Consider the following 27,735-nt stretch of genomic DNA (forward strand, 5'->3'; position numbering starts at 1 on the left):
GTCTAAGGCTTAAAGTCAGAGGTTGACTAACAATTAGTTTTGAATGCTTTGTCCACAAAGACTCTGAAGACTGCAGGGTACAGCAGGAGAGAAGAGGCAATCTGGCTCTGCTGCTCCATGTGAGATGGCCATATGCTGGCAAGGGAGGCAAGAGGCCCTCCTCTCTCTCATTCCTAGCTGCCATGGAGACCACCCCACAAGAAGAGGCTTTGGCCCACACCACTGAGTCATGGTTGAAAGATGTTATCTCCTGGCACCATACCCTTGGCCTTGAGCACCTCTTCTTTCATGAAAGCAGCACGGCTAATCCATGATGCCTAGCATTCCAGTTTTTCTTGGTCACCACCAAAAATCATCTGTTTCCCCATGTGTATCCTTACTTGCAGACCCATGGGATCTGCTCTCTGGAACTCAGAATCTACTACCAGCAAATTTTCCTATATCCTTGGTGGCTGTTACAACAGAAATCTGGCTGCTCCTCAGTTTGTTTAATTGTTTATATCTCATATTGCAAGTGCTAGAAGAGTGAGGCCAGCACGCACCAGGCATGCAATAAATATTTGGCAATCAACTCGAAGGCCCTGATATCTTCTTGCTTACCACTGTCACTTTGGAGCTATTAACCTTTCTTCAAGACCACAGAATGTGATATTAGATTTTTTTCATCAAGAAGCCCTCCTGTTTGCTGTCAGCTATTGAATTCCCTTGGGATGTCTCCCTCTTCCCCATCATCTTTATTAAGAATTCCAATCCATCCACTGTCCTATGACATTTTTACCTTCCTGTATTCCCTATTCCTGCAGTCTTTACTTTGGATCCACGTTCAATCATTATAATCATTGCCTTCCAACAACTCTTCAGTCCCTTGCTTCTCTCTCATGCCCTCAGGTTGACAAAATCTTTTCTTTTTTATAGTGGCATGTGTTGTTATTAAGTAAATAAAAAATAAAATTTAAAATATATACAAAGTGATACATCCCGTCTAATTCAGTTCTAAAGGTCTGTGGTTACCTAATAAGTGTCTTATTCTACTCCAAAAATAATTATTTTTTTCTATATTCATTTTATAGTCATTATATCACACTCAAAATTCACTGTGAATATTTTCTATTAACTTCTGTCCTTATAAAATTTCTAAAGTTTTATGAATGTTGACTGTGACCAAAAATCTTAACCCTGATTAAATCCAACATGCTGCCACCTCCATGCCTGCACTCCAAACAGTGAACTTTCGCTGGGGAAAGGCAACCATATTGATGGGTTTACCTTTCAATATATACCAGCCAAGAACAAACAGGCATTCAACAGTGTTTAAAAAATCCCACTTCCCTAATACATTTGCTTTCCTATTCTCTAACCACTCCATTCTCTTCTCAAACCTGATGCCTCTCCTCCCTCTTTACTCTTAGCTGACAATCTTCTCTCACACTTAGAAAACAAACAAACAAAAAACCGGAAACAATCAAATTTCATCATCTTCCACTATTAAACCTGCACATATATTCTCTGCTTTTCCTCCTATGACAATGGGTGAAGTGTCTAGTCCTATTGATGGCTTCCACTTAGTAACTGGAGCCCATTCCTCTCAGCTCCCCAAAGACTTCGACCTCCAATCACCAGCTCTCTTCCCCACATCACCAATTTTTGACACTGGAGCATTTCTCTCAGCACACAAGCTCATTCTAGTGTATCCCATCCTACCAACTACCAGATATTTCCTACTTATTTATTTATCTTGCTCTCTTTACTGTAACATAAGCAGGAATGTTGTTCAACACTGTAACTAGCACCAGGAAACATTTTGATTTCATCTGTACTGGATCAAACTGTGAGGCCATGCCAACCAAGTGAGATTTATTAGATAAATGATTTTTTAGAGAACACATACTCATTCACCACATATTTTCATGACCTTCTCATAGCAAAAATTTAAACTTTGTCTTAAATAAAGTGCCCTGTAAGTAATTTGATAATTTTAGGAAACTGGAAACTCATTATACTAAAAGTGCAATCCATTTCACAAAATACCAGTGTGACAAATTTCAACATTTCATTCCATTTTTTAAAAGAAAATGTATAATAATCTTAGATTAAAAAAAAAAAGTTTCAGACAAAGAACTTGATTATACAACCAGAAAAATAATGCATTTTATTTGTTAGCATCTCTTCACAGCCAGCACATTAGCTTTGTGCTAAGCTCTACTAATGAGAGCAACATTTTTATACTAAATACTTTGCCCAAATTCCTGCAAAATGAACAAAACTATAAAAATTTAAGACAGAGCTAGACTAAAACCACTTCAAAAGATTTCAATATTAAACGTGAATTCTGAAGTCAGACTGCCTGGTTTCAAACCCCTGCTCTGAGTTTCACCTGTGACAAGCTACTAAACATTGGTTTTTCTGTCTATAAAATACAGTTGATATAGGATTAATTTAGTTTATATAATTAAGGATCTTAGAGCAGTGCTGGGCACATTGTGAGTACACACCAGCTATCATTATTATGAAAGACGATTAGCACTGCCAGGAGGAGAAATTCCACCTGATTAAAGCAAGTAACATTCAGTGACTGAACTGAACCACTCATACAATCCTCGAGGATGGGGCAGCTATTTTCACTATTTTGCAAGTAGGGTAAACAACAAATACATACACAAAAGGGTGATTTTCTAAAAACAAAGGAAAATTGAGAATGCTGCCAGAACTTACCATCCATGCTGTCCAGGGAACAGTGGTGACAGTGAACTTCAAAGAAGGATCAGGTGCCCAGGAGGCAGCAGTACTGCAGAATCCTGGCTGTGCGAAATCATTAGAGAAGGTCACTCTAGATTCTCTCTTGCTCACACTGCATATCCAAAAATCCAGAATCCTACAAATCCTAGGGACTCTAACAGTAGACTTCATTCAGATTCTGACCATTTCTCAGGCCCACTACCACAACCATCTTCCTCTCAGTACGGAAGCAGTCTATTTTTTATTTTTTGCATACTATGGTTATAGAAACTCAGGTAAGGTAGAGTGGAGTTCACATGATACTAGATTACATGGATGAGACAAATCATAAACAGTACTCCTGTGGCATCTATTGGGGAAATCTGCTGGATTATAGGCTCCTTGGGGGTTTAGGAGAAAACTGTCTTGTTCCTTTCTATAACCAACCTCCCTTTCTGCCCAAACCCATGCCCTTTCTGCACCCTCATACCTAGGGCCATCTGACAAATGCTATTGGTTCTACTCCCACACTATTGCTCAAAACATCCACTTCTCCCCAACTTTACCGCCAAAAGCCTAGTCCAAGCCACCGTCAATCTTTTGCTCTGACTACTGACTGCATTAGCTTCCTGTATTGGTTTCCTTGGCCCTCTGTAACCTATTCTCTGTACAACAGCCACAGTAATCTTTCCTTTCCTTAGTAATCTTTTAGGAACACGTATCTGATAGCAGTAGTCCTTTAATAAAGAGTTATTTAATGACCTTCCATTGCCCTTCGAACAAAATTTACAAAGCCTATGAAGCAATGGATACTTTGTCTCTTTCGTGCTGCTACTTCCTTATCTTTTCTGTGCCTCCACTCCACCCAACTCTACCCACCTCCCAAACATGGTCCACCAAGACTAGACTGCATTCTGCCCTGGAGAGTGTCGCTCAGTTGGTTGGGAACCGTCCTGCAAACTGAAAGGTCCCTGATTCGATTTCCATCAGAAATCGGGTTGTGGGTTTGGTCCCCAGCTGGGGTGAGTATGGGAAGCGGCCAATCGATGTTTCTCTCCCTCTCTTTCCCCCTCCCTCACCCTCTCTAAAATCAAGTTTAAAAAAAGGAAAAAAAAAAAAATTAGACTGCATTCAACTTCGTGAACACACGGAGTGCTTTCAGGCCTCAGGCTATTTGGAAAGTTCTCCCCTAGCTCCTTCTCACCCTTCCGTCTTCGCTTAACTATCATTTTTTCTAAGCCTTTGCAGACCACCCTCTCAATCACCCTTCTCATTACTATACTGCACTATCGTGTACTTGTTAGTCATTCTCTTTAGACTGTAAGCGTCACAGGTGGTAAGTAACGAGTGTTTGGGGCCCCGTACATGGTACGTAGTATTACCAAATCATGACTTTCAAAAAATGAATAAATAAGGAAAGTCCAAACGGCACGCACCTGACAAGCGATTTAAAGGTTGCTATTGAAAAAGAAAAAACTGGTCCCTTAAATAAAGTAAACAGCACTTCACGATAAATTTCATGAGTGCCCCGCAACTGCTCAGCCACCAAATCTCCCGGTCGCGCCCGCCCGGCGCTCTCCAGAGGCCGCCCTGCTTCCTATCTCGCCCACCCGAGTGCCCGCGGGCTCCACGCCTCTCGCTCCCAGAGCTCTCGAACCTCTCCCGCAGATGCGTGTGGCGGATCCTCTCTCCCACCGCCCGAAGACCACACACACAGCCAGCGACACCAGCCCTCTCACCGGCTCGGAACCCCTTCTCTTCCTAAACCCAGACCCGCCAAAATTCCAACTTGACTCCACCCCGTCTCTGACGTTTGACGCACGCCGGCTTGGGATCGCGCTGATTGGCTGCATCAGAGCACTAGGAGGAGAAGACCTGGGGGAGGAGGTGCAAAAGGAACCTCACGTAGAGCAAGCTGATTGGTTCACGTGACCGGGCGCCCTCTGCTGGGGGCAAGGGAACTTCCGGTCGGCGAAGCCCTGGACTCCTTTAGGTAAAATAAAGTGTTCTGGTGCCCTCTAGCGCCGCGAAACGTAAGTATTACTAATACATTGTATTTTTACATGAGGTGGAAACTCAATTCCTAACACTCACCGGGACTGGGTCATGCAATCCTGAGCCTAATTTTCTCCTTCTATTGCCTCAGGTATAGAAGTTGTTGGACAAAGACGTGGTCCATATTCTAGGAATCTACTGTCGAATTTGGTAGATGTGATATATGCGTAATTAATATAAGACTACTAATAAGCACCAATCTTGCTGCAGAGGAGGCAAAAAAGGAGACGAGCGAGAAACATTAAAGTAGGTAAAACGAATGGTGGACTATGGTGAACTCCGGGTCAGGAGCTTTCCTCTGTAACCAATAAAAAGATCGCGTTTGAGCAGGTGGGGGAGGAAGGTAGATGTATAGAGAAAATGTGTGGCTACGGGCTTAAGACTCTGGAGTTAGAATTGTCTTTGCAGCAAGGTTTTGAACTGCCACATACTAGCTGCAACATTGGGTAAATTCTTAAGGGCGTCAACTTATCTGTAAAATGGATAGTAATGGTTATTTCATAGGGCATTGTGAGGATTGAGAAAACCTTGAAAAAACTCATACTGTGTCCAGCACATGTAAACCTTAAATGTGTATTAACTTATATTCTTACTATTTTATAAGGCATTGCTTAGGGAGATTAAGCTAACATAGATAGGTTCTCAGGAACTGAATGTACCAGAAATTGGAGGCAGAGCAGCACATTAGAAAATTGCAGTAGTCCCAGAATATAAGAGTTGAAGGGAAGGGATGAACAGGAAACAGGAAGGAAAACCTGTCTGCTTTGGTAATTGACCAAAAGAAAGTTACTTTTGGCAGGAAAAGGAGAGGACAGTGGTCATGTTGACAATATGGGAGAAACAGGGAGAATTCTAGAAATGGGCTAGAAATCTCAAGACGCGTGTTTTGGACAGGGGACGAGATGAGAATTCAGGCTAAGAGGATGCTGTAGAGATTTCAGCAGGTACTTTTAGATTTGTGATTAAAGCCAGGGGGTTGTATCAGGGCTTCAAGTGTAGGGTTTAGGATGTGGTTTAGTGAATACAGTTGAGTTCTCTAGACTGTAGAAGCAGAATATGAGAGTATGTTTACGTGGTTAACGTACCAGATGCATTTTTAAATCAATTCTTCCATCTTAGGCCCAGCAGGAGACAGTGCTATTCAAAATCGGAACAGACCGTCTACTGAGAGAAATAGCCAGTTTCCACAGCCCCAGCCCTTCCTGTAGAAATCTACTCGTGTCTTCCTTCACATTTCCCAAGCTGTATGGTGCAGAACTCTCTAGAATCTCTTTCCAAACTTGAATTCGTCCAACAAACTGGACAAAGACCCTGTACTCAGAAAAATGTTATCCTTGTTCAGAGACAACCCTCTACTTAGAGATGAATGGCCCTGCTAAGAAAGAGGAAAACCCAAGCTACTTGGTTTTCCTAACAGAATATTGTCTTTGCTGCCCAAATAAATGTCTATTGCTTTTCGACCAATCTAGAGGGTACTTTAAACAGCAGCAGAGTATGTTCCTCCATCTAGTTACCTCAAATGATGTTTTCCAAAGGGAAGCCAATAAAACCTGCGAGCATTGGCGGTTTCAATGAACTCATTAAAACGTTCAACACATTTCTTCTTGGTTGTGCTCAGTTAATAACTACAACATATATTTTATATATGTGAAATACTTACCCATGATTATGACTACAGCTCACTGAGAGTTCTTGAATCAATACTTTTTATATTATACTTCACATCTTTGCAATTAGTTAGCTAGAAAAAAATAAATTACTCAGCAACGAGCAAAATTTCATAACAAAAGTATGGAACGTTAATAATTTTTTAAATGAAATACTATGTAAATCAAAGGATGACAAAGAAGATTGTGAAATTATTTCCACTTTTTATTTGCCTTTCATAGCAAAGCAGTTTGGGTACCTTTTGTTGTTCCACTAAAATATTTGAATATTGTTCATATACTTGATTTCTGATGATGGCATAATAAATTCGACATTTCATTTTAAAAATATTTTACTGATTATGCTATTACAGTTGTCTCAATTTTTCCCCCTTTGTCTCCCTCTGCCCGGTACCCCCCCTTCCCTCTGATAATCCCCCCACCATAGTTCATGTTCATGGGTCATGCATTTAAGTTCTTTGGCTACTTAATTTCCTATACCATCCTTAACATCCCAGTCTATTTTGTACCTACCAATTTGTACTTCTTAATCCCTGAACCTTTTCCTCCATTCTCCCCCTTCACCTCCCAACTGATAACCCTTCAGATGATCTCCACATCTATGATTCTGTCCATTCTGCTCATTTGCTTAGTTTTTTAGATTTAATTGTTGATAGTTGTGAATTTATTGCCTTTTTTTGTTGTTGTTGATAATGTCAGAAATGCATTTTATACTCTGTCATATAACTGAGAATATAAAATTTCTTCATATAACAATGTGTGGGACACAGACAGAGCAAACCCTCACGTCTCCCCCCATCCACTTCTTTAATGCCATGGCATTGCATTTTATTCTTTATAGATTCCCCTATGGTTTAGTGCCAGAGGTAATTTACCATCTCTCTAGTTAAAGTATAAATTTCCCTCGCTGCTTTTCTTTTTTTTTAAAGTATATTTTATTTATTATATTGTTACAATAGTTCCAATTTTTTCCCCTTTGCTCCCCTCCGTCCAGCACCCCTCTCCCCCAACAATCCCCCGCCAAGTTCATGCCCATGGGTCGTACATACAAGCTCTCCTGCCTCACCCTTTCATATATTCTTCTTTTTAAAAAATTAATTAATTATATTGCCATTTTAATGTTAATAGTTTTGATCTTTTCTTTTTCTTAAAAAGTCCCTTTAACATTTCATATAATGAGGGCTTGGTGATGATGAACTCCCTTAGCTTTACCTTGTCTGGGAAGCACTTTATCTGCCCTTCCATTCTAAATGATAGCTTTGCTGGATAGAGTAATCTAGGTTGGAGGTCCTTTTTTTCATCACTTTGAATACTTCTTGCCAATCCCTTCTAACCTGCAAAGTTTCTTTTGAGAAATCAGCTGACAGTCTTATGGCAGCTCCTTTGTAAGGTATCTACCTGCTTTTCTCTTGCTGCTTTTAAGATTCTTTATCTTTAACCTTTGGCATTTTAATTATGTTGTGTCTTGGTGTGGTTCTTTGTATTCATCTTGTTTGGGACTCTGTGCTTCCTGGACTTGTATGTCTACTTTCCTCACCAAATTAGGAAAGTTTTCTTTCATTATTTTTTCAAATGTTTTAAATTTCTTGCTCTTTCTCTTCTCCTTCCAGCACCCCTATGATTCAAGTGTTGGTACATTTGAAGTTGTCCCAGAGACTCCTTAGCCTATCCTTGCTTTTTTGGATTATTTTTTCTTCTTTTCTGATTTTTTTTTCTTCCTTATGTTCCAAATCATTGATTTCCCAGCTTCATCCACTCCACTGTTGGTTCACTGTAAAATTTTATTTATTTCACTTAGTGTAACCTTCATTTCTGCCCGGGTCTTTTTTATGTTGTTAAAGTACTCAATGAGTTCCTTGAGCATCCTAATAACCAATGTTTTGAACTCTGCATCTGATAAGTTGGTTGTCTCCATTTTGTTTAGTTCTTTTTCTGGAGTTTTGTTCTGTTCCTTCACTTGAGCCATGTTTGTCTCCTTAATTTGGCAGCCTCCCTGTGTTTGTTTCTGTGTATTAGGTAGAGCTGCTTTGACTCCTTGTCTTAGTAGCATGGCCTATAGTAGAAAAGTGCACCTGTAAGTTGGGTGGGGTGGAACCTTAGGTAATTGCCTGGGCAGGGCAACCCGTGTGAACCAGGTTGATGGAGTCTCAGATATGGTGTCACCACTCTGGCTCTGTGTGGAGGAGGGCTCAGAAAGGGCTGCTGCCTGGCCTTGGAGTTTTTCCGGGAGGAAGCTGTCCCCCTGCACTCACCCTGATACAAGACACTTCAATTTCTCCCCTATGCCACTGGTGCCTTTCCAGCTGTTGCCCCAGTGCTGGAGCCCAGAGGCAAGTGAATCTGTATAAGTCCTCTAAGTCCGTTGTGGGCCTTTTAAGAGGAGTCTCCTGAGAATCCTGAAGTTTCTTCCATTACCCCAACCCCCACTGGTTTCTACAGCCAGAAGCTATAGGGACTTATCTTCCTGGCACTGGAACCCTGGGCTGAGCGGTCTGGTGTGTGGCTGGGGTCCCTCGCTCTGAGGTGTCCCTCTCAATTTTCATCCACCACACATGGGATGAGCTATCTGTCCCTCTACCTGTCTGGATAAATGTGACTTCTTTAATTTCTTGGTTGTCAGACTCCCATACAGCTCGATTTTCTGATGATTCTGGGTGATAGTTTCATAGTCTAGTTGTAATTTTTGCTGTGGTTGTGTGAGTACATGAGCTGTGTTTACCTATGCCTCCATCTTTCCTTAACAGCAATTCCAAATTAGCCCTTTAATTATGGATCAAATGGAAATGTTATTCAATCTTCACTAGAATCTCGATTTTATGATGCATTTAATGTGTTCATATTAAATTATCTTACAGTTCAAAGTTATTTCACTTTTTAAGAAAGAATTTTATTTTTTAAAGCAATTAGAAGATTACAGAAAAACCGAATGGAAAGAACTGAGTTCCCATATAGACCCTTCGACACATAATTTTCCCTATTAACATCTTGCATTAATATGGGACATTTATTATAATTGATGAACCAATATTGATAATTATTAACTGAAGTTCCTAGTTGACACTAGGGTTCATTCTTTATGTAATACATTCATGCAGAATAGTTTCACTGCCCTAAAAATCTTTTGTGCTCCTACTATTCATCCCTCCTTCCCCTCCATCCCTACTTCTGGCAACCCCTACTCCTTTTACTGTCTCCATAGCTTTGCCTTTTCCAGAATGTCATATAATTGGAATCATACAGTATGTAGCCTTTTCAGATTGGCTTCTTTCTTTAGCACTATGCATTTAAGGTTCTTTCTTAAACTATGTATTTTCATCATTTGATAGCTTATTCCTTTTTAGTACTGAATAATATTCCACTGCCTGGATGTACTGCAGTTTGTTTATCCATTTTCCTATTGAAAGGCATCCTGGCTGCTTTCAAGTTTTGGCAATTATTAATATTATAAACACTTGTGCAGGTTTTGTGTGGACCTAAGTTTTCAATTCATTTAGGTAAATGCCAAGGATTGCATTTGGTTTTACAAGAAATTGCCAAACTGTCTTCCAAAGTACTATTTTGCATTTGCACCAGCAATAAATAAGAGTTCCTGTTGTTCTATATCCTTGCCAGCATTTGGTGTTATTGTTTTAGAGTTTAGCCATTTAATAAGTGTGTGGTGGCATCTCATTTTAATTTGCAATGCCCTAATAACATATGATGTTGAGCATCTTTTTACATGCTGATTTGCCATCTGTATATTTGCTGTGGTGAGGTACCTGTTATCATTTGCCCATTTTAAATTGGATTGTTTTCTTACTGTTGTCTCGAGAGTTCTTTTTATATTTTGGATACTAATCTTTGATCAGATATGTTTTGTATATATCTAATCCTGGTTTGTGGTTAAGGTTTTGTGGAAGGTGTTAAGGTTTGTGTACCAATTCAGTTTTTTGGTTTGTTTTTGCACGTGAATATCCAGTTGTGCCAGCGCAATTTGTTAAAAATACTATCCTTTCTCCATCAAATTACTTTTTCTCTTTTGTCAAAGACCACTGGACTCTCTGAGTCTATTTCTGAGCTCTCTATCCTGTTCCGTTGATACATTTGTCTATTTTTTCACCAATACCATGCTGTCTTGATTACTGTAGCTTTATTGTAATTCTTGAAGTTGGGTAGTGTTCTCTATTTTTATTCTCCTGCAGTGTTGTGTTGGCCATTATGAGACTTTTGTCTAATTTTAGAATCAGTTTGTTGATATCCACAGAATAATTCATTGGAATCTTGATTGGGACCATGTGGAATCTATAGATCAGAGTGGTAAGAACTGACATCTTGACAATACTGAGTCCCCCTATACATGAATGTGGAATATTTCTCCACTTATTTAGTTCTTTCATCAGATCTTGTTCATATTTTATTAGATTTATATCTATTTCATTTTTTGTGTGCTCATAAATGTTATTGTGATAATTTCAAATTCCATTTTCACTGTTGGTGATATTAGTGTCTTCTGTTTTCAGTTAAACTGGCTAGAAGTTTACCAATTTTACTGATCATTTCAAAGAACTGGATTTGATCTTATCTATTGATTGGTTTCAATTTAATTGATTTCTTCTCTAGTTTTTATTTATTTTCTTCTGCTTATTTTGTGTTTAATTTGCCACTCTTTTTTCTAATTTCTTAAAGTAGAAGCTTAGATTGTTGATTTTAATTCTTTCCTCTTTTCTATATATGCATCCAATGTTATAGATTTCCTGTTAAACACTTCTTTTGCTTCATCCCCCTAATTTTGGCAAGTTATATTTTCATTTTATTTAAAATATTCTTAAATTTCTCTTGAGACTTACAGTTTAACCCATGTACTATATTTATAAGTGTGTTGTTTAATTTCCAGGTGTTTAAAAGGTTTCTAGAGTTGTGAACAGCTTAATATTTTTACTTGAACAAAGTAAAATAATATCTCCAAAAACTTAAATGTAAAATCATTTGGTTTGCTTTTCTATTTAGGATAATACAGAAATCTATTTTCTTCAGTATAAAAAAGTAAGGAAAAAAACTAAAGTAGAAGCCTTAAACAAGAAATTAAAAGTAAAATTTTCATAGTTGTTTAGAAATGCCTTTAACAAACATTCTCCCAGGGCTGAAGCAGGAAAATCTTTTTATTAATATTTATTTATTTATTTATTTATTTATTTATTTATTTTCAGAGAGAAGGGAAGGGAGGAGAAAGGGAGGGAAACATCTATGTGCGAGAGAAACGCAGATGACCAGTTGCCTCTCTCATGCACCCAACTGGGACCTGGCCCACAACCTGGGCATGTGCCCTGACAGGGAATCGAACTGGTGACCTTTTGGTTCACAGGCTGGTGCTCTTTCCACTGAGCAACACCACCCAAGGCAGGAAAATCTTTTAATCTAAGTTACGGTTGAATTTTCACAGTGTGAAGATATAATTAACTATTTTGATTCCTGTTTGATTCCATATGTGTGTGTATATGTGTATAAAATCAAGTTTGTCTAGGAGAGATTTCTAATGACAAAGCCAAACAGGAGATTATTTTAATTTTCTCTGAAATGTTTTAGGTTCTAGATGCATAAAGTCATTGTTTACTTTTAGGGCTGGCCCAATATAACTAATAACTGTAGGTTTACAAAATATGCACATCCCTATCTTTTTACCTCCTTAGCAAGAACAATTTCTAATTCAAACAACACATATTGGTCTCTAGTAAAGGGCTTTGTTCATATTCATAGAATTAACAAGTAATAACCTTATATGAAGCTGAATCCAAAAAAACGCATCCTGTGAAATTAGCCAGTCACGTATGAACAGTGTGAAAGATTTATAAGCAAAATTTTATTTTGCAGTAACTATTTTTGTGATTATGACTGTATAGCCTGATCTAAGAAGAAAATGAATAAACGGTGGTTCTTTTTAGAAATGAATAAACTTTCTACTGTACAGGCCCACATACCTGCAGCACAATGAAAGAACAAAGGTTACTTCTTTGCACTGTGGTTATATCAAATCCAGTGAACATAGTGTATCTACTTCATCTATGCCAAATTTTTTTCCTTTGTCTTGATGATCAAGTAAAGACTCACAGTGTTCATATGAAAACAGCCATACTAAAACTTTGGTACAATTACTGTGGCTGCAATAAAACTACAATGTATACATATACACACAACCCCAAATAGGTTTGTTTTAAATGGATGAAGAAAAATAACAACATAATTTATTTCAAAAATACTTCAGAGACATTTTTCTTGATGAAATCTGTGACCACTTCATTTTTCCTGCCTCCTTAAAAGGTTCTTAAAAGTTTATCAGCAATACTTCTTCCATCTAAGTACACTTACTGTGTCCCATGATGTCACATGCTCATTAACTACACGAACAGTTCAGTGTTCACAGAAACTGAACATTAAAAAAAAAAAAAAATTCATCTATTATCAGAAGACTGGTATGTTAAGAATTCTATTTTGTGGATTTGTGGAAATACACAAAAAGTGTCCTACATGGATCATATTGATTTTCTTTCTTCTAAAACAAACATAATGAGCCAAGATATTTGTGTGAAAACAAATAACACAAAAATAAAACTTGCAGAAAAGAAACCTGACATTTAACAACAGTTCGGGGGAGGCAAAATGTCGACACTTAAATGATGCAGTCCATGACATGAATTTGTAATGTATCTATGTCGGGCAGAACTTCTCCACATTTGGGGCAAGAATGAATTGGTATATTCTGCTGTTGCTGTTGCTGTTGCCGCCAGTTACTGTCCTCAGCTCCTGGGAATAAGCATTAAATGAAATGTTGTTCCATTTCTTCCATGTTACAAGCAGTCTAATTTGATGGATTTTAATAACAGATGGTTAATTTTAATGTCAGATAAACATTGTAATCATTACCTACTGAGAAGTGAATCCAGGTCATTTTGTCTTTTACTGAAGTAATCTACACACACACACAATATCTCCAAAAGTAGTACCCACTTCCCAATTATTTTAGGATTTACGTTCTATTCCAGGTTCTAGGTACATGAAAATACATGGTTTTAATTCTAGACACAGAATTATATTATATTATACATGTTCTCGTAAAAACTGGGATATTTGAAAGAAGAAAAGAGACAGATGAGAGTATAAGCTAAGGAGGAGAGAATGTGGAGAGAATGATGAGCAGAGCATGGGGAGGTAGTACCTAGAACAGTATGTATGTTCTCAGAAGCAAAGACAAAAATTACACTCATTCAGCAGATACTTTTCAGTGCCCTGTGAGAAGGAAGAGAGGGATACAGATATGATGGAGTGTCAGACAAGAAAAATGATAGTGTGGCACATGAGGGAAGTGCCATGGCTGTGTCATGTACAAGGTGGTTTAGTGGGAGGACAGAGAAAGGCACTGGCTCAGACTGCTCTGTGAAGACAAGCCCCCTGATTGAGGCTGATTCCACTTAAGAGGAGGCTAAGAATGAATAAGGACTATCCAGGCAAAGTAAGTGAGGAGAAAGAATTGAAGAATGAGTCCTGTCATTTTACCCAATTTTGGAGTTGGATTGAGGTTCAAGTCTAAATCAAAGCATGCTTGAAATAAGATTTGACTCTAGGTAGGTCCCACATATGCAAATTGTGATCAGTATTAGAAATGACTTCTGGCTAGTGGACATCACCTTGATCTGACCTTTCTGGACAAATGCAAACCATTTTGGCTTTGTAGAGTGTCCACCCAGGTCTCCAGACTTTCATTCAACAACCCGCCCCCTCCCCTTTTTTTTGAGAATGACACTGGAGGCAACCTTTAACATGGTTATTTGCTTCTGAGCATGTTACTTGAATTGAATAACATGTAAAACTATTATAGTAGTTTGTGTTCAGCAAACTTTAGAAGCACCCTAGAATAGAAATATCTATCACAAGGCATGATTTCTGAAACAGGGAGCTTCCTAAAGATCTCATTGTTCTACATCAGGTGTCAGTAAACTTCTACTGTAAAGGACCAGAGAGTAAATGCAGGATCGGGCAAAAGTAGGTTTACAGTTGTGAATATGAGAAACACAGAATTTATTCTTGTATTATTATTTATTAATTATATTATTTTCCATATGAACAACTGTAAACCTACTTTTGCCCCACCCTGTATTTTAGGCTTTGTAAAGCCTACTCATAACTACTCAACTCTGCCTCTATAGCATGAAAGTAGCACAGACGATATGTCAACAAAAGGCATGACTATGTTCCAATAAAACTTCAGGGCAGATTTGACCTGTGAGCTGCAGTTTGCCAAACCCTGCTCTAGATGACAGCCAGCCAACTATCAGGGACTACTGACTTTTCATTTTAAACTCCATTGAAGCAATTTGTGCCTTCTTGTCCTGGTCTAGGTTAAAACTCAGACTTGTGATGATGGGTTCCCTCTACCCTCTGGCTCTTCACAATAAGCTTAGTCAGTTACCATTATTAACACATTACACTCATTTCTGCCTTTGCTCTTTCATCCTCATACTGTACTTATCTAAATCCTAGCTTCAATGTAAAGCTTACAGTCACGTGTTTTCAGAGCGTATCTCAACTACTCTGGCCCTTAATGATCATCCTTTCTTATCTTTAGCAGTATCACTTCTATTACTTAAGTATTATCTTGTATTGTCAATTCATCTTTGTATGTGCACATCCTCTCTCTCCAGCTGCAACAGAAGCCTTCACAGATCTTACTGTGACTTATGCCCATTTGTTTCCTTGTGCTCAGCCGGGCGGCCTAGACCAGATTAGACACTTAGGTGGCTGCTGCTGCTGAGAAGGTATACTCAGAGGGGCTTTTGTTTAAGGCAGCTTTGTTAGGAAACTAAAAAAAAATTTTCTTAAGACAATCACTGGAATAGTTCTTTTATAAGACAAAAAAAAAAAAGCTTAGGAATAAATTTGCACTTTGTGATGATTTTTAGGTTATAAGTCAAAGAATAAGTAATTCTTTTTAAATGTAAATAAGCATTTGCCTCATATATTTATGATGAATGAAAATCTTCCTTAAAGAAATCAGTGCAAGAGATTGTCCTTTTTGACTTAAGACAACTGTGTCGGTACTTCTAGATATGAGGTATATTGGTGTTCCTATGATATTTAAAATTAGGTTAGAGAAAATGCATAGTAGTGCTCAAGTGGGTAGATGCAGCTTTCAGAGAAGAACATAGGTTTAACCACTGATGCTAAAAAATGCATGAGGCTATTATTTATGTCAGTTCACATGCTGCCACCTCTGCATGTGTCCCACAAAAACCATGTTTACTTGTACCCTGAGTTACTACCTCTGATACTGACTTTAGAGCCTATTTTTCCCCGTAAAAGAACTTTGTTGGTGGTGGTGGTGGGGAGGAAGTGAGAGGTAGAAGGGATAATCAAAGGAATTTTCCCAAGATTTAATAATTAACTATACATACTAATATAACTTCCTTGATGTTGATAACATTGTGATGTAGTTCCATTTCAGTAGTCAGTTGGTATGTGGAAGGGACTTGGACTGGTCCAACATTTAAAAAAACATGTTAAAGAACTAGTTTTATGTGCAATTTACAATGGCATCCTAAACCCAGAATCATCTCACTGGCATTACTATTAACTTTTCTTCTTGCCATGTTAGTCTTTGGTCCTTTGAGGTTGTTTTTTTTTTTTCCCCCATATCTATAATAGAATTAAGGAAAACACTTCCCTTTCAGTACTATTACCACAGTGATTTATTATAAATTACAGAACATTATTACTAGAGTATTAAAGTCATGTAATAAACATAGCATTATGCTTTTGGTATGTGTCATGATCAACTTCACTTAGGAAATTAAAATCTGGGTGTGATACAGAATTAAATGACAGTCTATTCCATGCAATACTGTGTGTTGTGTGGTAGTTAAGGGTCAAATAGCCTTGGGTTCCATGTGCAGTTCTGCCCCTAATTTGCATTGTGATCCTGAGTAATTTGATCTTGTCTTCTGTAAGATAGTGATAATACATATCTGGTACAATTCTGTGAGACTGCATGAAATGATGTGTATGAATGAAGGGACCAGCAGAGTGGTGTTACATGCATAGTAAACTCTCAATAAATGGTAACATTTTTTATGTGCATAACAAAGGTAGTGGGTGAAAAAATAAGCTCTGAGGGAGCTCATTGAAAAGAGACTTAAATATATATTTAGAACATATAAATAATTATAATAAATAGTAGGTAAGTACTAAAACAGGAATAAACTACTTTGGAAATTCAGAAGGGAGAAGTCACATTTTGTTGGTATTATAGAGATTGGTATTTGAAATGGGTTCTAAAGATGGGATGAGGGTTCACTGGAAAGAGACTGGAGGAAGACAGGCTATGCATGAAGGACACCCTATAAACAAGTATATGTATGTAAACGAGCTTAGGGCAAGCAAGTTCACAGAACAAGGAGTGATTTAGTTGGCTAACTGCTGAGGAAATAGAATGAGAGAAGGTTTAAAAGTTTAGCTATGCCAGGCCTTACCTGTCAGCATGAAGAGTCTGGTCTGGGTTCAGTAGGTAATAGATGAAGATTGGGGTACTGTGTAACTAAGACTGCCAAGTACTACATTTTTGGTAGCTTGATTTGAAATCCATTATGTAGGATGTAGTGGAATTTTTTTTCAAGCATCTTCTTTAAGGATACTTATTCCCAGGAATTCTGAAAGCCTAGATCACATGCGACTCACCTCTTTGAACAAGGTAATCCTGCTGGTCGGGGTCACTGGTTCTGGCCCCATGACGGCTCTGCATTTCCATCAAGGACTGCCTACTAGAATTAAAAGCAACACTCTATGTGATGTTCTAAAACCTCTGAAATATGACAACATTAAGCACACATTCAGCAGAATGAGAAAAAAAGAGCTGAACTACAATGACAAGGTGCAGAAACCAGAACTTAAGACTAACTTGAGTTGTAAATATTGTTACTAGGATACGATGTAGTAAAAGTAAATAACAATTAAGACTTTTTAAAAAATTGTCGTCGTCGGCAGCCGTCCGTCTCGAGAGATGATGGTGTAGCTTCTTAAGAGTCTATCTGCACCGCCGAGAATGGCTGTGCAGTCCGACTCGGGAGTGACACGGTATCTGTCTCCTCCCGTGTTGAATCGACATCTTGCGATGTCGCTGGAGTGTCCTCTCCAGTGAAGCTGAAGCTACAGAGCCTGGGCAGGGTGATATGGAGGGTCTGCTGTTGCCCATGCAGCAGACCCCCCCTCTCTTCGCAGCTGAAGGGTCCAAGGGAAAGACGGAGTCAATACAGCTTGGCTTCAGGTGCGCCGCAGGAGTTGCCGGTGTTGACTGCAACGTCAAACCGCCTTAGGGACTCCGGCTCCGGATTTTCTGTCGGGGTTTACTCCCTTAGCCTTTCCCCTGAAGAGGTATGCTGCAAGGCAGCGGAGGTTTTTTGGAGTCAGAGTTTTCCTTCTCTGATGTGCCCTGACTGGAAGATCAAACCAGCGACACTTAGCTCGCAGGCCGACGCTCAATCCACTGAGCCAAACCAGCCAGGGCTTTTAAAAAATCAGTTAAGAAGTAATCAAACTGTCAATTAATAGGGGAATGAATGGATTAGGAAAAATGGTAGCGTATTTCTAAAGAGACACTACTGAGCAATTAAACAGAATGAGTTAAATCTGCACATATATACAAACAGTTCAAAAATCACATTGTTATGTAAAACAAGTTACAATATTTATAATGATCATTTTATAGCTTAAGCCCAGAGAAATTAATATTATCTCACTATAACATATTATATAAAAATATAAAACAGATGGGGATGCCACCCACCAAGTTCCAGGCAGTATGGGGAAGGAAAGAGAGAAATATATTGAAGGATGGGGAACAAAGACTTCAACTTCATTTACAACTCCCTTTTTCTTTTAATAAAAATATACTTGCTGCAAATATCAATAAAATAAATATTAGTAACTGTCAATTCTGAATGGGGTACATATTGATGTATATTTTAATCTCTGTATTTTTCTATTTCTGTATCTTTCAAATTTTTCTCAAAATGAAAATTTAAAGGACAGAAGTGATTTTAGCAGTATTTTCTTTTAAGGTATACAATATTATAGAATTATTTAAAATGTTAGGACTGTGCCCTGGCTGGTGTGGCTAAGTGGATTGAGTGTCAGCCTGCAAGCCAAAAGGAAGCCAGTTCGATTCCCAGTCAGGGCACATGCCTGGGTTGCAGGCTAGGTCCCCAGTTGGAGGCATGTGAGAAGCAACATTGATGTATCTCTCACACATCGATGTTTCTCTCCCTCTCTTCCTCTCTCTAAAAATAAAAAAATAAAATCTTTAAAAAATATGTTAGGACTGTTTCATTCATGACAATGGCAAGATATGACTTTGAAATGCAATGCCATGTTTTTAAAACATAATCTAAAGTCAGAGAACTTGATCAGGTTTCCACAAAACACAGCTAATCCTTGTAAGTCAAAATAAGCATATGTGCCCCATCAAGTGAAGTGTACCCAGCAATTCTTATAGCTCAAATTAGGAACCATCTTTGACAGGTCCCAGCTGAAATGTGTTCTAAGTCTTCCCCTCACCCTACCTGCCTCCATCTTCAAAAACATTATTGTCTTTCAGCAAAATTGCCAGCTGCAATGCAAGTTGTTCCTTTTCTTCATGAATCTTCTCTCTTGCTGCTCTTTCAGCATGAAAGTCGGAACAGTAAACCTCCATCTGTTAGAGGAAGAAGGAGACAGCAGTTATTATCTAGATGTGGATTCTCTATGGCTCACTCGTTGAGCTGAAGGGGCAGTGCTACATTTTGTGATAAATGGCAGGTACATGTTACTCCTAGAAACCAGTATAGTGACCATGACTTTCCAACTATTTTCAAGTAGACGACACAAATTGTATATGTGTGAGCTTTAAATAATTAGAACCCAGCAATTAAATTGACACAAGTGCCCTGATTGGTGTGACTCAGTGGGCTGGGTGCTGCCTGTGAACCGAAAGGTCATTGGTTCAAATCCCCGTCAGGGCACATGTGTGGGTTGCAGACCAGGTCCCCAGTTGGGGGCATGTGAGAGGCAACTGATCGCTGTATCTCTCACACATTGATGTTTCTCTCCCTTTCTTTCTCCCTCCCTTCTCCTCTCTCTAAAAGGAAATAAATAAAATCTTAAAAAAAAAAAAAGTATAACAAAAGAATAGAAGATAGGGTAAAAACTCATGAAGGAATACCATTAGACAGAAAAGAAGGTCAAAAGGAACTTTTGAAAAAAAATAAATTAAAAAATAAACTGACAGGAATGGTTTAAATACTGTATGTATCATCAATTCAGTAATATTCTCTGGTCTCTTTTTTAAAAATAATATTCAGGATTAGATTAACATAGTAAATGGTTTATTTACTTTGTCAGGTATATTTATGAAGGCTGGCCTTAAGTTAAATTTAAAGTATTAATAAGTAGATGCTATTTATTGAATTTGAAACATGCAAAGCCCTATGTTGTGAGTATCTTATTTCACCTTACCAAAAATCCTGGGAATGTAGAATTGCTGTGCTCCTTTCACATTACAAGTTTAATAGCTCTTAATCTTGGGGAAATCAGTTAAGAGGTCAAACCAGCAGTTGAACTCAGATTGAAGCCCATATATCATGGACTCTTCCGTATACCACATCACTTCTCATGGTGGTAGCCAGCCTCCAAGATGGCGACAGTGATCCTCACCTCTTGGTATTTAGAACCTTGTGTGTTCCCCTCCCACAATGAATAGGACCAACCTGTGTAACCACTAGGATACTGCAGTAGTTACAGTGTGCCGCTTCTGAAAGTAGGTCATAATAGACACTCTGGCTTCTGCCTATTCTCTCCTGGATCACTTGCTCTGGGAGGACCTAGCTTCCATGTTGTGAAGTACAGAAGCAGCCACAATGGAGAAGCCCATAAGGTGAGGAACTGAGGACTCCTACCCACAGCCATGTGAGTGAATCATCTTGGAAATGGATCTTTCTTCTTGAGTGCAGCCTCATAAACCCTGAGCCAGAATCACCCTGCTGAGCTGCTCCTGGATTCCTGGCCCGTAGAAAGTGTGTGAGATAACAAGTGCTTATTGTTTTAGCTGATAAGTTTGGAGAGTAATTTATTACCTAGAAATAGATAAATATTATGCCATGATAGCAGTTTCTTCAGTTATAAAATTATAAACATGAACTAAATAATGAAATGAGCATTATTCTAATACCATTTTTCAACTGGCTATATTAAAATTAGGTTTTTTTTTTTCAAAGTTAGGGGTTCTAAGATATTTTAATCCATTACTTTTAAAGTAAAATTAATAAAAATTTAAATACTCTCAGAATTATAGCTACAAAAAGAAAGCATATAATAAAGAGATCTTTGTAAGGGAGCTTCTGCTGTTTGCAAGTATACCAAAATTGTATGGTATCATGGACAGATCATGGGCTTTTCGAGTCAGACCTAAATTCAAGTTAGAACCTTGAATTTAGGTTTGAGCCAGTAAGAACTGGATCTTTGTTTCTTCCATTCTTATATCCCCAACTGTGAGAACAGTGCCTGATATATCATAGATGCTCAAAAGCAGACTTATTGAATGAACAAGAATATTTATCAAAACAAAATACCTGTGTACAGAATATGGCAGAAGTACATGACGACAGTATCGTGAGGTGCCCAAACAAAGGAAACATTATAAAGAACTCAGGTTGAGATTCTATTCCTGTAGCAATAACATTAAAGCCCTAAATCCATTCAATCACTTTCATATTTCACTGGGTCAGCCACTCTGGGCAGCTGGTTATGAGTATATAGGGAATAATAAACTATTAACGTTGTTATATTAAAAATAAAGTTTTATCAGGTTGGGAAACATTTAAAGAATGATTCAATGATTCAAGCATGTGGGGAAATAGGATCGCTCATCTACTTCTGGTGAAAGAATAATTTTGATTGTGCATTTTTGGAAAGTAGCTTGGTAATACTTATTTAACTTAAAAACAGGCATACCCAATGGACCCAACCATTCCACTTATATATCTTAATACAGATTCCACAAGTGCACAAAGACATACAAGAATGTTCAGTTCAGCATTGTTGATAATAGCAAAAATATTGGTACAACCTACATGTCAACAGAAGACTGGTTAAATGTATCATGGTAATACACACTTTGTAACACTATGTAGCCATTAAAAATAATATATGACTTTGAGTAGTAACAAGGAGATATATCCAAGATATATCATGAGTAAAAGTGTTGTAGTAAAAAAGGTATAGTGTGATCCCATTTTTAGTTAAGCAAATAAATAAGCAAAATAAAGACAGAAAAAACTTATTATATACTTACCAAAATGAAATTGGGGGAGGGGGTTGGATTTCCACTCTCTATACATTTCTCTGCAGTCTAAAAATTCTATTTTATAATGAGTAATAGTATTTATGTAATTAAAAAATAAGAATATTTTGGTACCTAATCATCCTAAAACCACCTCTGATATCTCCAGTTAATTAGAAAGAAAAAGGGTTTTCCCCCTTTCTTGTGACATTTAAATCTCAGGCAGGATGTATTCTCACCTATAAACTTTTCCAAGTACTCCACCCACCAGTAACCAGAGCAGGCCAAAACAGTCACAACAAGCCAACTGTATACAAATTTTTCCAGAGAAAAATAAAAGAAATGTGTCTTAACCTGATTTTAGAAGCCAGCATAACCCTGATATCAAAACCTGACAAGTACATTAGCAAAAAAAAAACTAGGTCAACTTTACTTAAGAATATAGATACAAAAATCCTAAATAAAATATGGGCAAACCAAATTTGGCAATATATAGAGAGGATAATTTTAATTTCTTAATATTTAAGAAATCAATGTAACTTGCTACAGAGTAGATTAAAGGGAAAAAAGATATAATTACCTAATTATATCATTATATAAAGGAAATAATTCTTCTTAAATAAAATTCAACATTTACTCAAAATAAAATTTTTTGACAAACAAGGATAGAAGGAAATTTTTAAGTCTGATAAGTGACACCTACAAAAAGCCTATAGCAAACATCACACACTTATTAGTGAAATGTTGAAGGCACAGTCTCTGAGACTGGGAGCAAGGCAAGACTGTCTGCCATCTCCATAGTTATATACCATTGTTCTGGGGTCCCAGCCAGTGCAATAAGGCAAGGAAAAGAAAAAGAAAATAAAAATACTTAAAAGGGGAAAAGAAAAAAACCTGTCATTATTTAAATGATATCATTAATGTACAAAGTCCAAAAAAATCAGAAAAATTAGAATTAAAATGTGAGTCGAACAAGTTTACTGCATACAAAGTCAATATACAAAAATAAATTGTATTGAATATGTCTATGTAACAGCAACCCTTATAAAATGAAGTATTTAAAAATATAATAGTATCAAAATATAAAATGTCTAGGAATAATCAAATAAAAGAACAAAATCTCTACTAAGAAGATTAAAAATATTACTAAGTATAATTAAAGAAGATATGCTATATTCATGGATTGGAAGAGTCAGTGTCATAAAGATGTCAATTATCTCCAAATCTATTGATACATATTTAATATAATTCCAATCAAAATCCCAGTAAGCTTTACTGTATGTGGAAAATACCAAGTGGTATTTAAAATTTATATAAAAAGAGGAAGGAAAACCTAAAGTTCTCTTGAAGAATATCAGTGAGGTAGGAAAACTTATTCTACCAGAATTCAAAACTTTTGATGCTTTATAATAAGTCAAGACAGTATGGTACCAGAGCAAGGATATATAAACAGCCCAGTGGAACAGTATATAGAGTCCAGAAATAGACCCATGGGTACATGAACACAATATATGGCAAAGAGTACTTAAGAAAAGATGCCTTTTTTTATAAATAGTGCCAAGTCAACAGAATATTCATATAGGAAAAAATATTAATCTTTACCTTTATCTACCTATGGAAAAGCTAATTCCAGGTGGTTTCTAGATCTTAATGTAAAAGGCAAAATAATAAAACTTTCAGAAGACTATATAGGGGAGTATCTTCATGGCCTCGATGTAGTGAAAGTTTTTTAAACAGGCCACAAAAAGTACTAATCATAAATGGAAAAACTGATAAATTGGACTATAATAACAAATTAACTTTTGTTCCTCAAAAGACACCATTATAAGAGTGAAAAAGCAAATCACAGAGTGAAAAAATCTGCAACGAATAAAAAGAACTCCTATAAAAATTAAGGAAAAGCCAGCAAACCAGAAGAAAAATGGGCAAAGACCTGATTGGGCACATCACAAAAGGGGATACCTAGATGGCCAGTAAACATTTGAAAAAGTACTCAATCTTATTAGCCATCAAGGAAATGAAAATTAAATGAGACATCGTTATATACCCACCAGAATGCTTAAAAGCAAAAATAAAACTACTAATAATACAAGTATGAGTACTGATAATACAGTGGGAATGCTCTGTTGATGGGAGCAAAACTTGGTACACCACTGTGGAAAACTGTTTGACATTATCTATTAAAACTTAGTAGGTGAAATTCTACTTGTAGGTGTACCCAACAGAAATGAATGCACAGGTGAACAAAGAGACACCCACAAAAATGTCACAGTAACTAATTATAATGCTGCAAACTGGAAATAATCCAACTATCTATCAAATGTAGAACAGTAACTTCACTGAGTTATAAACATTAAAAAGTTTGGTGCACTTTCCATATATGATATACTTCCATTAAAACATTTCAAAAAACATATTGATGGAAATAATATAAAATAAAAAAACATATTTTAAACACCAGCTCTTTCCCATTTGAGAATATAAGTAGCTCATGTTTCAAAAGGTACCTGTGCCCTAAGAATGGTCATGGTTTCCAGGTCCTCCTCCTGCTTGGCGATGGTCTGCTTCATCTCATCCATTTGGAGCTGCTTGGAAGCCAGGGCCTTCTCTGCCAGTTCCAGTTTTTCATTTAGTTCCTGCACCACCACCTTATCCAATTTTTCTGACTGAAAAAGACAAGTTTATTTCAGAAATGGTTTTCAAATAATTCAATATATTTTAGTAACACATTTTAAAAAAATGATTGGCTCTAAGCTGTTTTGTTAATTAACAATGATACTTGGAAAGCTGTATTTCATTTAACTTATGGCTTGCAGATAATACTTTTCTAATTTAAAACAAAAATTAAAAAAGATAATACTAAAATAAGGTAATTATAACTAACCCTGATCTCAGTGAGATTTTAACTTGCTAATATTGCTACTTTTTCATTCATGTTACTCTTACTTTGTGAAGTCAGTGGAAAAGAATAAAAATGTTTAAATTAAAAATAATTTATTAAAAAAATAAATGAAAAACAAAAAATATATTTATAAGTTTATAAATTCAAAGACCCCTTCTAATTCAAAGCTTCCATCATCTTTATTTATTCCAGCTTTATTGAGGTAAAATTGACAAATAAAATAGTAAGATATTTAAAATATACAATGTGATGTTTTGATACATGTATAATAAGATTGTGAAAGGATCCTTCCTATCAGGTTAATTAACACATTTATCACTTCACATATCTATCCAAGATGTTAAAAATTATCATACCGTGCTGGGCATTATTACTGACTTAGGTTGCAGCCTGGTAAGTCCAGGCTCTCAAGTTCACTGACAGCAGGCAAACTTGTAAGAGTTCCATGCAGTAGATGGCCTCTCCAGCCCCAGTCCTCAGTCTCACTTTGCGCTACTCAGAGAGGAGCCCGCGCTCTTAGCTCTCTTACAAACTCATCCACTGTGAGAAATGCTAAAACTTTACTCCCTGCCTGCAGAACATTAGCACCACGTTTGTACACGAAGCACAGTATACAGACATACCTCATTTTATTGCACTTTGCTTTATTGTGCTTTGCAGACCCTCCACCAGCAAAGAGATTACAACTTGCTAAAGGCTCAGATGATGGTTAGCATTTTTTAGCAATAAACTATTTTTTAAATTAAGGTATGTACATTTTTTAGACATAATGCTATTGCACACTTAATAAACTACTGTATAGTGCAAACATAACTTATATACCCTTGGAAACCAAAAAAATCCAGTGACTTGCTTTATTGCAGTGATCTGGATGAACCCGTAATATCTCTGAGGTATGCCTGGACATACATGGAACATCAGAAGTTATAAGCACTTAGACATAAGAAATCAATTATAAACTGAAAAACCGCCTTTGAAACCAGACTTAGTTAAAGATTAATACAACTACTTTCCATTTAAATGTTCAACAGTTTCTGTCCCTTACTAGGCTATCCAAGTAATTTTTTCTGAGTACCTCTTTCCGTTTTAGTTCTTCAACTGTTTTCAATGCATTACTGTATTCTTGAAGAAGCTTGTTGTGTGTCAGCTGTAGAATGGCTGATCTGGACCTGTTTAAAAAGAAATTAAGAGTGGAATCATGGGGAAAATATAGAAACTTACAGTCTTGCCAACATTCTTCTGAACACACAAGTAACAAAATCTTTTCTCCTGCCTTTACCATCCCACCACTTACAACTATTTTCTTATTCTCAAACAAAACAATTATTTTCCAAAAAGTCAAAATAAGATTACCAGTAATTTTCATAATTTTGTTATTATAAAACTTAAATTTTATCTCCTCAGAAAAGTCTCCTACTATTTCTTCAAATAAATGAGAAAAGTTTCAAGTGTATTCTCAAATCCTAATTCTAATCTATATAAAAGAGCTATTCTGTCTTCTTTCAGCAAGTGGCCATTTAGTCACAGCATACTCACTTTTCTTCTTCTGTTTTTGCTTGCTCCATCTTGATTTCTGATCGCATGCTTTCTACCTGTAGCTCTAACTTTTTGTTATTATAAACAAGCTCTTGCTTTTCATTCAGCTCTGATGGGGTTGCAGAATTTTTCCTTTCAAGGGCCTGACATCTAAGAAAGATCAAAATATGAGGATACACAATGCTCCTTCATTTTTCAGTAGTTTTTAAACAAATCCCAAGATTATGTACGAAACACAAAGAATTTTAGGATAGCATTTCTCAAGGATTTAGCAGTACAAATAAAATATTTTATCCTCCTTGCTTCTTTACTAGAAACGAGTAGTATTTCAGAGCCACTTTGAGAATATTATGCTAAGTACAATAAGTCAGTCAGAAAAAGCTAAGAACCATGATTTCTCTCACATGTGGGATACTATAAAACTGAAACTCATGGACACAGACAGGGAGGTGGTTGCCAGAGGGAAGGCAGTGGGAGGGGGTGGGGTAGGGGTGAAAGGGACCTAATTTATGGTGACAGAGATGGTTTGACTTTAGGTGGTGGGCACCCAGTGCAATATACAGATTTAGTATCATAGAAATGTACACTTAGAACCTATATGATCTTATTAACCAATGTCATCTCAATAAATTTAATAAAAATTAATTTTAAGGGTACAGATTCTTTTCTGTAAAAAAAAAAATTATGTATTTCTGAACCCTTATGCCTAACATAAAAAAGCACAGATGTAAATCACACAAGCTACTGCCCACTTGAAATAATTGTTTTAAGTAGTCATGCAAATATATTTTTGTTATTTAGTCACAGATCAAAGTAGTAATTGGCTAAAGATACCTCTTGTATAGTGATTTATGTATATCTTTTGTCTTTTAGAAAGTCATGGATTCTGTTGAGCACAAAGACTATGACTCTTGACAAAGATTCAAAAGGGGAAAAGGAAGTGTCTAAAGCCCATTAAAGATCAGAAAAAGAACTTTAATATAATAATAGCAAATATGAACCAATGATAGTTGTGCGCAAGGCATCAATGCCAAGCATGTTAAACATTATCTCACTTAAAACCTTATGATGTACGAATTACAACACACATTTTACAAATAATAAAACTGAGGCTAGAGAAGTGAACTAAAAACTTTCTTAAGGTTAATACCACATATAAGTTGTAGATCCATATTTCAACCTAGGTCTGTTTGTCCAAAATCCTTAGCTGTAATTGCCATGCCATACCAGGCTTGGAAAGTATAACTCAAGGGAACATACACTTGTATGTTATACTGGAAATGTCTGCCAACTAAGCCAAAAGAACAACGTCAACTTAGTTTTCCTAAATTTCAGGGTAATTTCTTACATCAAGAGAAACCAGCAAATGCGAAATTCTCAATTTATATATTAGCCTTTATAAATGATTGAAAATGAATTTTTTTCCCCTAAATTAATCTCACTCAAGTTCTTGTTGCTCTTTTCAGCTTTCTTTTATATTTGTTCACATTAATGCTGTCAGCTCACGTAAGTCACAGGAAATCCAG

At 36.9% G+C, this 27,735-nt stretch overlaps 2 protein-coding genes and 1 long non-coding RNA gene across 12 annotated transcripts in view; 1 reads left to right on the forward strand and 2 right to left on the reverse strand.

Annotated features, from left to right (window-relative positions):
• MCM10 (minichromosome maintenance 10 replication initiation factor) overlaps positions 1-4,497 on the reverse strand; it is a 32,819-nt gene extending 28,322 nt beyond the window's left edge. For 3 of the 5 annotated variants that reach the window (XM_090266525.1, XM_090266524.1, XM_090266521.1), the window contains exons 1-2: positions 4,373-4,497; positions 2,713-2,799 (exon numbers count right to left, since the gene is read on the reverse strand). In XM_090266525.1, coding sequence (XP_090122651.1) covers positions 2,713-2,719 — 7 coding nt within the window. In that variant the 5' untranslated portion in view covers positions 2,720-2,799; positions 4,373-4,497. Of the gene's footprint in view, positions 1-2,712; positions 2,800-4,151; positions 4,333-4,372 lie in introns of those variants that run through there. The other 2 variants (XM_090266523.1, XM_090266522.1) reach the window with 2 other exon arrangements.
• A 180-nt stretch (positions 4,498-4,677) lies between these two features.
• LOC150019596 (uncharacterized) lies at positions 4,678-6,464 on the forward strand. The gene is made up of 3 exons (XR_016509272.1): positions 4,678-4,748; positions 4,862-5,016; positions 5,890-6,464. It is a non-coding gene; the product is annotated as an uncharacterized LOC150019596 (long non-coding RNA).
• A 5,780-nt stretch (positions 6,465-12,244) lies between these two features.
• The window catches only part of OPTN (optineurin), a 44,671-nt gene continuing 29,180 nt past the window's right edge, over positions 12,245-27,735 (reverse strand). For 5 of the 6 annotated variants that reach the window (XM_090266534.1, XM_090266533.1, XM_090266529.1 and 2 more), the window contains 6 exons: positions 26,210-26,359; positions 25,749-25,842; positions 24,279-24,437; positions 19,019-19,149; positions 17,139-17,221; positions 12,245-13,214 (listed from right to left, as the gene is read on the reverse strand). In XM_090266534.1, coding sequence (XP_090122660.1) covers positions 13,081-13,214; positions 17,139-17,221; positions 19,019-19,149; positions 24,279-24,437; positions 25,749-25,842; positions 26,210-26,359 — 751 coding nt within the window. In that variant the 3' untranslated portion in view covers positions 12,245-13,080. Of the gene's footprint in view, positions 13,215-13,234; positions 13,698-17,138; positions 17,222-19,018; positions 19,150-24,278; positions 24,438-25,748; positions 25,843-26,209; positions 26,360-27,735 lie in introns of those variants that run through there. The other variant, XM_090266532.1, reaches the window with a different exon arrangement.

This window comes from Furipterus horrens, unplaced genomic scaffold (assembly GCF_987537825.1).
Source record: "Furipterus horrens unplaced genomic scaffold, mFurHor1.1.pri manual_scaffold_2, whole genome shotgun sequence".
NCBI lineage: Eukaryota > Metazoa > Chordata > Mammalia > Chiroptera > Furipteridae > Furipterus > Furipterus horrens.